The sequence below is a fragment of the Cyprinodon variegatus genome, unplaced genomic scaffold (assembly GCF_000732505.1).
Source record: "Cyprinodon variegatus isolate N-32 unplaced genomic scaffold, C_variegatus-1.0 Scaffold397, whole genome shotgun sequence".
Classification (NCBI taxonomy): domain Eukaryota; kingdom Metazoa; phylum Chordata; class Actinopteri; order Cyprinodontiformes; family Cyprinodontidae; genus Cyprinodon; species Cyprinodon variegatus.
In genome coordinates, this window is record NW_015150850.1 from 667031 (window position 1) to 677762 (window position 10732).

The window sequence follows — 10732 nt, forward strand, 5'->3', positions numbered from 1 at the left end:
CGTAATCCTCACCGATGGAGCCGGGCAGCTGCGTGAGGGCATTGTTTGAGAGCAGGAGGTCCTGCAGGTTCTCACAGCCAGAGATCTTTTCATCCACCATTTCCAAGTTGTTCTTTGACACATCCAGATACGCCAGCTGTTTTAGAGTCCCCAGCATCTGGACAGACGGGAGCCGACATGCATGAAATCAATAAAAGATCACAAAGGAAGAAAACTATGTCATAGAAATTAAACATTATTTGAGCCGCAAAGCACATTGGAGGAGGAAGCCAGATTCTTGCATGGATCTCATCCATTCATTTTTTTAAATAAAAAAACAAACATTTCACATATACTGAAAGATGAGCTGCCAGTCCTTGAGTTTTATATGCTCGACAAACTTCATTGCTAATAAAAGGCTAGTCTGTGATTACAGCTGATGCTGCTGAAATGCTGCCAGCAGAACTAATGCTCTGACCCACTTACAGCAAGCAGTGCATTTGGATAGAAACTAAGAACTGCATAAAATGAACCCTGGGCATCTATACATTTGGGAAAATGGTTTATTTAAAAGGACATGCTACAAATTTTCAGACCACTGAAACCAGAAAATAGACAAATTATACTTTAAAGGAATGCTTAAAACCTTACCCCAGGAAGAAAAGTGAGTTTGTTTCCATCCATCCAAAGCTCCTTGAGTCCAGATAGGTGCTCCAACACCTCAGGCTGCACATGTAAAAAAATAAACATTAGAGATTCTAAATTGTTACATAAACTGCAAAATATCAGAGCTAACTATGCACCAAAATAGCAGAGAGAAGAAGAAACAACTAATTAAGGAAAGGGGAGATCAGGTCACCTCTTGAGGTAGAGAGCTCTGGGCATTGACAGACTGACAGCTACTTACCACTTCAGTGAACTCATTACTCCCCAGGTCCAACCTCTCCAGCTGTGTGAGCTTCTGCATGCTCCTATTGACACACAAGATGACGTACACTATAAATCGAGCCACAAAAGCGTCTAAAATTCCACACAAGATTCATTTTAGACACGCAATGACGACTCCAAGTCCATGTGTTGGTATTAAATCAAAAGCAAAAGCTGTGACTGCAAGTGATGCAGAACATATGCTTACAACGGCAAGCCAAACAATAATAACAGTTAAAAAAAAGAACAACAAAAAGCACTTGGGGATTTCCATCCATTTCTACAAGTTATATTTTAGATTTTATGGGGAATTTTGTCCATTTCTTCTGTCGTTGACTAATTGCATGTGGAAATGTTTAAAGCTTTTGTTCAGATGAGACGGAGTGACATTTTAAATTAAGGAAAATGTGACTATGCTTGGCCTAAGCCTTGCTCCAGAATGTTCTCAACATGTTCAGGTCACAGGCTCCCATTCCCCTATACTGGGATAAAAACCCGGACTGATAAACCACTGAATACACGGAACACTGCTTTGACATGATACGACTAAAAGACATCTACAAACAGGAAATGATAGATTCTTAACTAGGTTTAAACGTGTGACTTTCAATTACCTATTAAAATTCACAAGTGAATTGAAATATAATCCTTAAAAATATTAAGAAAAATATACTTCCATGCCTGTTAAAGGCCTATACATCTTTGATGCAACACTTTCTAATGTCAAATGTTTAAACAAAGACAATATGACCTGGAAAAATGAAAACATCTCCAAAAGTTACAATACTAAGTGGAATAGTTTGAGATTTCTGCACATCAACAATGCTGTCCTGCAATTAAATTCAGCATTTCCCCCAAAGCACAATAAAATCACTATAATCACTATAGTCCATAAAACAAAAACGTAGAAAAATGCATGCAATGTCTCTATTGGCTTGTATTTCTAACCGCATCGCTGAGCAAAACTACAAGCTCCAATATTTTTTTCAATTTACCAACAATTCAAACATTTTAACTTCATTGTTTTTTATCTACCTTATATGGAGATGATTTGAGGAAACAGGCATGTCTGTGGTGGACGTTTAAATCACAAACTGCTTTCCATAAACTGTTGCAAGGAGCAATGTCTCCATGATTTACTAAATCTGATCAGGGGTCACAATCTGTCATATTTTATGGTAACCGAGTGGCCTGCGCAGAGATCAGATCAATAATCGACCAAAATGGGTGCCAGGAAACATTAAATGCTTTTTATAATCATTTGTAATTTATGGAAATATTTATAGATACATAGATTTAAAAAAATGTTTGATGTTTATTTTTATCAATTAAATTACCTCTTTGGATTAAATGAAGTAAATCTTTTTATTCTTCAGAGTAGAAGCACCCTGGCATGTGTACATATTTCACTTTTGCCTAAAGGAAGAAGTGTTTTACCTTTACCTGTGTGGGGAAAAACAAACACAAAGATGTGTTTGTTCAGACCATTCTGAAGCAGCCATGTTCTGAGAGCAGTTATTGCTCTCAATAATTAAGCTTCGGGATCAGCTGCGGCTGTTACAGAATGACAGAGCGAGACATGCACGCGCTGCCGGCTCAGAACAAGCATTCAGACAGATGCTGTACGGACATAGCATCAGCATCAACCACCCATTTGAGTCGAGATACAATTTTAGCTTGATTTTGCCGAATGGGTGGAAAAATTTCACACCTGGCATTTTTACATGATGCATTTTTATCTCCAAATGACCCTTTATTTCACAACACTGGATATTTCATTTCACAACACAAATGGAAATATATCTACTGAAAGCTAAGCCAATAAAATCAAAGAGCAATGTTTGGGAACAGATTTGATCAGGTTTCCAGGAGGTGGAATGAGCGGCATTAGTTTGAACTTGACTGATATTCAGGGTAGGATGGAAAGTTTGAAGCCCCCCCCCACCCATGGGATGTGTCTTCCTTTCTTAAAGCAGCGATGTGAGACACACTGCACAAATTACAAATATATCTTTAAACTTCTTAGCTCCGATGTAAAATGAAAGTATCAGCCTGCTTTCACATTTCTAACTGGAAACAATATCCAGCTAGAAATGGGGTAAGATCAAATTGTGCTGGCTCGGTGGGATCGCTGGTGATAAGAAATCTCTACCACCTCATGTCCCAACGCTGCGATGAACCCTCTTTAAAATGCAGCTAAATGTTTAGTTCATGCATATAATCTGTGTGTGCTTGAGAAAGGAGGAGAGACGATGCTGAACTTTCTATATGAAAACCCTGAAAAGACCTCCGCTGCACCCTTTTGTGTGTGCACACATTGTTTACATCTGCGAGATGCTTGAGTGTTGCTCTGGCAACGTTCTTGATCATTAGTCCTTTTCTTTTTGTCAGGCCTCCAGCTCCTTACAGGTCTGTCCTGTGTCACATAAACACAGCGAGAAAAGAAGATCTGCAGCTGAGCTGCGGCACCGACTGTGCAACACTGTGAGCGCTGGCTGGCCTGTCAGTCACCGGCAACAGTGAGGATGAGAACAAAAGGAAACTGTGCCAGAGGAAGGAAGAACTTAAGGGAAAGTAGGGAAATACGGCTTCGGTGAGGAAATGGGAAGGGCATAAAATGATGCGGTAAGTGAAGCATGAAAGAGAAATGGAGAGAAAATAGTAAAACGGAAAGTAACATTTGTGAAAAGCACTGACAGCCTTCTGTAATATTTGTGAGACGTTCAGTTCCCCCCCGCTGAAAATGGTGAAATAATCCTTGCCCCGGTGAGTTAGCTGGGGATTATAAAACCTGTTACAGCAAGTGGCGAGTAGAGGGGGCCTTTTATGTAAGAGTGGAATCCAATACAGGCAGAGGTGTGGAAATAAAAAAAACAAAACAGGATGAAGTACAACAGAGACATGCTGGGTGGTTTCTAAGGGGAAAGCAACAACAGAGACGCAGGGATGATATTTATGGCCAACGGATGAAACGGTTGGGACAAGGTAAAAGTTTGTCAGGTGAAAACCTACTTTGGCAGAGATTTTAACTGGTTCTCCCTCAACTCCAGTATCTGCAGCTTCGTCAACCTTAGAAGAGAATTAGAGAATTAGTCATATTTTGTCCAAATATAAAACATTTTTGTCTTTGTTTTAAGAAAGTAGCGCAGCATTAAAAAAATAAATAAACACCAGAAACCAGAAATGACTCAAGTTCATCCGAACTTACCATGATGAAAGGATGACATGGCTGGGCCCATTTCATAATCTATTTATTTTAACATAATGCCCACATTTCACAGTAGACGGTATCATGGCAGTGTTTTTCTATTAGGGGTTGATCTAATTCAGACCACTGCAGATTTTCAAGTGTTTTCCAGCATTTAGATATTTACTGATCAGTTTTCTAAAACCACAGCAAATACTTTGTCAGACCAATCTTAAAATCCCCTTTATTTTAATAAACAAACCGTTTGTTTGTTAAAAACAAACTTATAGTTTTTGATACGAACTGTAAGCTTGAGCAGCGACTGACGCTTTGTGGAAAGAAACGCATCGAGGAGGGTGCCACTTTGAACTTCTGACTAACAAATTCAGTAATACTCAGCTGTAATGGCTGACTTCTTAAAGGGTAAATATGTATGTTGTGGCTCAAGTATGTTCCATTGCAATTACAGGTATTCTTTGCGTGCAGATGGTGTGGGACTCAATACATAGGCTAAAAAAAGGCTAAAGGTTAAAAAAAATAAATAAACAAAAAACATTTTGCTTTCAAATAATGTAGCTTGATTTTAACAAGCCCCTAACCGATAGATCCTCCTTTTTAGTCAATACTAAAAAACAGAGGTTTTTGACTACTTCCTGTGTTAAATCAGAGGCATAAAAAAGCTAGATTGACTTTAACCACCCTTTGTCAGACTAAACTTACACAAACCAACCAACTGTTCTATAACAGCATGTCTGAATTGCTCTTTATAGTGAAAAATGCCAATAACCTATCAACACTGAAAATGTTAACCAGTTTCTTGCCAAAAACATTTTTTTAAACATTCATTTTGACATATTCTATAACAAGTAAATGTAGTTTGACTCATAAATTTGTGAACTTTTCTAAACATATAAAAATATATTGTTGGTTTTGGTCTCAGGCAGAAAGTGACCAAATATGGACAACAGCGGAGAACGTGACTCAAAAGCTGTCAGGAATCCTGACTATTTTAGAGAATATTCATACGATAATTCAAAGTAGGACTGAAGCTTATAAGGAGCCAATCTAAGAAGGACAAAGCAACAACTGACTTAGTGTAGCATTAGTAAACATAACTACTGTCTTCTAGCTGTAACATATTTATGAAAAGGGGATCTGGTTTCTGTCTGAGGGGATTATTAGTGTTTGTCTATATAGTTTATAGAAAATGTCATTTAAAATTAGACTGATGCTTTTAGGTTGATGCATTTTAGTAAAAAAAATCCAAAATACAAGATGTATTTATATTACTTGAGTGAGAGAGGAGCTTCCTGATACAATTTTCCTTAGTTGCCTTATAATATTGATAATATAAATACTTCTAAGCAAATGTGTAAATCCTATACAAATTTCCATGAACAACTTTGACAGATTTGAAATGATTTGCAAAAACAAGAAAAAAAGAAGCTTTGAAAATTGCATTTTTAATTAAAAAAAAAACTGGAGTATAATTTCAACTAAAAAAATAAAGGAATAAATAAAAAAGCCTTAAAAAAGAAGGCAGCCTGTAGTTGAGTTTGTGTGAATAAATCTCTCCAATATAAAATGAAAAACAAACTAACCGGCCGAAATTTGCAGGTAAAAACTCGAGGAAGGCATCATTCAGGTAGAGCTGCGTCAGACTCAGAAGCTGAGTGAAACCCTCTGGGAGCCTGATAAAAACAGAAGCGGAGAGAATCACACAGAGCCTCTTAAAGGGACTTCAGTCTCATAAATATGAACCATAAAGTCTCAATTTATGTAAAGCAAAGTCTTTAGAAGTTTTATTTGATGAGGTACATGTAAGCTTACTTAGATATAGGATTTACACTGGCTTCCACAATAGCTAGCACTTTGCAATTCTTAATGTTTTCTGGAAACTCTTGGATACCTGAAAAGAAACAATACAGACAAGCAAAATCATCAGTAAGTCAGAAAACCACTTATCCAAAAAAAAGCTATTTCACATCAGTGTTTTATTTCATTTGTTTTATAAACACACACTAAAGAATGATGTTTTAAAGAGCATTTGTTCACCACAGAAATAATTTGCTGCAAAATAAAACAAAATGAAAAAGGAAGTTCCCACCAAACTATGTTTAACCTTACGAAAAAGAAAAAAATAATTATTCAAGTCTCAAGGTTTATTTCCTCTACTTAGTTTTGTGTCTACAGCACTTAGACTTAAGTGTTTGTGCAAAAGGATAAGCTGCTTTCAATGTCAACGGAACAGAAGAAGAAGAAAAAAAAAAAAAAAAAAGACTCCATAAGTAGGGTTAATCTTGCTGTTGAAACTTTGATGTTTCTTCTATGAAAACATTGGGGTCTTCACAAGGAAATCTACACAGTGTCCTGCAAAAGTATTCATTGCTTTTAAATCTTATTTTCTGTGTGGAGCTCCCCTTTATACTGATACTTCTAAATGAAAAACGCCACTTATGTTGTGGAGGATAAACACACAAAAGCCATCAGTTGTGATATAGCTTCTCCACATCTATAGCTAAAAAAAACAAACAAAAAAAACACCCTGAGTAGTCAAGTTTGATATCTGAAGCAAACCATAACAGAGGATAGCATGCCTGCACCTTTTGGTCAAAATGCGCAACACTACTTCAATCTTCGATATATATATATATATATAAGCCTGAACATACATCGTGCTCCTAGTTTAATGTTTGGCAGCATCAAGATGCAGGGATTCTTTTTTTCCCCCACAAGGATGGAAGGATGGGTGGAGCTAAATATGGGATAAACAAAAAAAAAAGTCTGCTGCAGGCTGCAAAGAGGTAGAGCAGGGGGGAGGGGGGTTCACCTTCCAGCAGGGTCATGACCCTTAACACATTTCCGGCTACAATCAAAATATTTATGCATACAGGTTAGCCAGTAAATTAGCCTGAAAGTTTTTCTTCATTGGTTGAGTGATTTTCCAAAGAAATGGCAAACATGTAAACTCCAGATATGCAAAGCTTAAAGGGGCAGACTTCCAAATTACTAGAGGGTGTTGTGTTGGTTTAGGAGAACTAAAAAGCATTGTCACAGAGGGGCTGGACGCAAAATCACAAAACAATTTTGAGCTTTTTAATCTCTTAATTGTTATAAAAACAGAGTTATTCGTCTCTCCAGTTCATATTTAGTGTATCAGATCAAATAAGGTGATAAACTAGGTAAAGGTTTCTGTGGTATAAATATTTTTGTAATGCACTATAATCAAAGCTTAAAATCAAAAATGCTGACAGCTTCACAACTTTATTAAAGTGCTCAGTAAGTAACAACAACCTATGTTATGGAAATCTAAGAACCACTTTCAGGAAGAGAAGACCGTTTGTTGTTTAATCGCAGTATGATTGAGAAACTATTTACTAGAGCATGCATGGACTTGTTTTGAGACACATAGCGTGACGCCATTTAGTAGAGAAAACTTGTTAAGGCATTTTACCTCAGAAAACTTTGGATGAACTCCAAACTGCAAAGTTATAATGAAACAGCTTTGCTTTTGGGGTGAATGCCAAACTGATTTACATTGGTTGCTGAGCCTGCATGTAACGTCATGGTCAGTTTTTAGGTTATAGCAACTTGATCCGAGAGCAGGTTCGATTTGTCGTACCTGCTTCGTTAAAGAACTTCTGACCTCGGCCCGACTTCTAAGGAAAAGCAAAAGGTACAGAGAGAAAACCTGCTTACTGTTTTTGCTGACATCAAGCTCCCTGAGGTTAATGAGGTTTGCGATCGCTGACGGCAACACTGTTAGGTCATTGTCTGGCATGCTCAGTCGGTGGAGTAACTGGCAGTTAAACAGTTGCTGGAAGAAAAGGAAAGAAGAGCAGATAAAGCACTCAGGTTTACCTTTTACCACATCATATAAAACTTAGATGTTTAAAATAACGATAGAGGGAACACTTTTAGAATAGTTAAAACATTATTACTGCTGATCCCTTTAGATATAAACCTGTGGGTTTATCAACAGCATAAACTCTTTATTTTATGCTTCCTGAATCAACTGCAAGTTGACATAGCCAGCTATGTTGCATAGATGAGAATTCACTATTTAGTTTGGGACTATGGCTGAAGATTGGATTGCAACTTTAGAAAGGCAACAAATGCTGAAATTAAATCCAAATGAAAGGCAGGGCGGTGATACTCCTAGGAGGAGCTTACAATGTTAACTCGACGGGTAAATCTATTTTCATTTCCGTTTCATTTTTTTTTACAAAACATGTAAATCAACACCTAACCCACATCAACCCTGCAGAGAAATAGAGAGGGAAAGCTTTAAAATGTCATACTTTAGGCAGTTCCTCGATCTGGTTGGCATCGAGGTAGAGCTCCTGCAGCGTCTTCTCAAAGCTAAAGATCTCCTTAGGAACAGTCTCCAGGCTGCAGTGGGAGTAGTCCAGAGATGTAACTACCTCCTCCTCGCCCCGCAAGCACCGGCATGGCACCAGGCGAACAAAGAAGCTCCGCTTGGACATCCTCAGGGACTGGAGAGGGGGGCAGAGAGAATGGAGAGAGTTCCTTCATAATTACAGATATTCAGAACAGGGATTCCTTTGTAGTGCACTGACAGAATACACATCTTTAACCTGAACAATAAAAGTTCATGGAAAGACAGACAGTACACTCATATTTGAACTTTTGGTAGACAGCTAAAGAGACACAAGCAGAGCACAAAATTGAAATCTGCAGGTCATTTGTTTTCAGCTCCATATCCATTAGTGTCCTGTTAGCTACAGCTCTGGGACTGTTTTCTTTGTTTACTCTTAGGTGGAATTAGTGCATAACTGGTTGATTTATGATAAACACACATTTCTTGGACATTTTCACGCAGCTTCTTCATTTTCTCAAAGTTAACCTCTCCATGTTGAGCTTCTCATTTCAACACTAGAGGAGCAAGCAGTCTAAAACCAACACAATGGGAGTTAAAATATTTTAATTTTTAGAGTTTCTTTATTAAATTGTGAAGAACATCATGCTGTGGGAAAAACGATCAGAGCTGCAACAGAAGCGCTCCAGATTGAGCCATATTCTTGGCTCGGAATAGTACAACCTAGATAAACAACAATATTATAACTCCTAATTGTCGTAGCAATTTTCAAACTGGCCATTTGCAAGCTCAAAGGACAGCCTTGATGCAGTAGATGTTTGGATGTCAAATTTCCAACCTCTTACATTCACCCACGTGTTGCTGCCCACACCAAATGTGCATTTTCACTCATTTAGAGGCTAAACCCAAGGCTAAACCAAAGGCAAGAGGCAAAAACAAAAGGACAATAAATGGAAGAGAGGGTCAAAGGTGTGACCATCCACAAGTTATTCTGACTTCATGGAGCTTTAGATGTTCTCCGTCTGATCAGACAGAGTTGGAGTTAATTTGTAAAAAAGACAAGGGCAAGGGCATGCTTCGTGGTTAGCACGCAAGACCCATGTATGTAAGCCTCAATCCTCGAAATGCCCGACCCAAGTTTCGAAGCTGACCCACCGTACAAAAAGTGAGCCACTAGTGCCGTAAAAAGCTCAAGAGAAAAAAAAAAAAAAAAGACGAAGGCAAACATCAATGAATTTAAATAAGCAAAGCTCGCAAATACAAAACCCTTAAGACCAACAGCTTTTAAATCGAGGCCCAGCGAAATACAAAGAATCACGTCTCTCTATAAAAAAAAGCCAAGATTTTACTGGACAACAAAAATCTGAAAATCAAAACACAAAGAAAGAAAAATATATATATATATTTTTTTAAATGTGCATTTTTTTTTTTTTTAAAGAAAGCAGTTCATTTTTGTTTATTTTTCTCTACAACATGTTTCTTGTTTGGTAGAGAACATGTCCCATAATGACTTGTTATTTTGGACATTTGGAGCAAGATGTTTGGGTCGTAGCAAAAAAAACTCATAAAAAGCATTTCTCATTTGGCAGATTTAATGATAAAAAAAAAAGAATTCTGGTATTATTAATATAATTTATATACAAATGCACATTCTTTCCCACCTCGTTGAATATTTAAAATGCAGAGATGAGGGATGTCATAGAGAAACATCAGTATACAAGGTTATCGGTCGAGTCTGGGGTCAACACCATGGTTTTCACTAAGTACAGTGCACAATATGGAATGCGGCCTGGTCAACAGAAGCTTTGTTCAATGGAGCATGCAGGGAATGCGACTTTTCCTCCCCCTCATCTTAATCTGAGTGCTGCCACAGAACATAATCTCAGCTCAATTCTCTCACTCTGCATCTTCACAGCCTCTCTGAGCTGGAACTTTTTCTTGAATGAAACTTAATCAGCTTTGTCCAGACTAGTCTCATCATATTTTGCAAGTATGGACTGATATCCTTGTGCTGAACAGTGTGTAGGTGAGCTTGACAAGGCTCGATTCATTTGCTTACTCTGGCATTTGGCATGCTTAAGGAAATCCAAATACCTGATTACATAATACATAATTTTCCAGAAGGAGCCCTCTTAAAAATCTCCCAAAAATGATCTTAAAAGAGAAACAGTCCTTCATCTCCATGTATGCATAAACTATTCTACACTCAGCACGTCTGCCTCTCACACAATCTGTGCCATAAAGGCAGACGGCTCATTTATAAGGCCTCAGAGTATTCCAGTTTATCACCAGAGGGTTGA

General features: G+C 37.8%; 1 protein-coding gene across 3 annotated transcripts in view; it reads right to left on the reverse strand.

Moving 5' to 3' along the window:
* Nucleotides 1–10732, reverse strand: part of erbb2ip (erbb2 interacting protein) — a 57866-nt gene that overhangs the window by 16839 nt on the left and 30295 nt on the right. For all 3 annotated transcript variants that reach the window (XM_015387533.1, XM_015387534.1, XM_015387532.1), the window contains exons 3-10: nt 8395–8589; nt 7793–7910; nt 5924–6002; nt 5695–5784; nt 3919–3975; nt 887–950; nt 631–705; nt 13–157 (exon numbers count right to left, since the gene is read on the reverse strand). In XM_015387533.1, the coding sequence (XP_015243019.1) occupies nt 13–157; nt 631–705; nt 887–950; nt 3919–3975; nt 5695–5784; nt 5924–6002; nt 7793–7910; nt 8395–8580 (814 nt within the window). In that variant the 5' untranslated portion in view covers nt 8581–8589. The remainder of the gene's footprint in view (nt 1–12; nt 158–630; nt 706–886; nt 951–3918; nt 3976–5694; nt 5785–5923; nt 6003–7792; nt 7911–8394; nt 8590–10732) is intronic.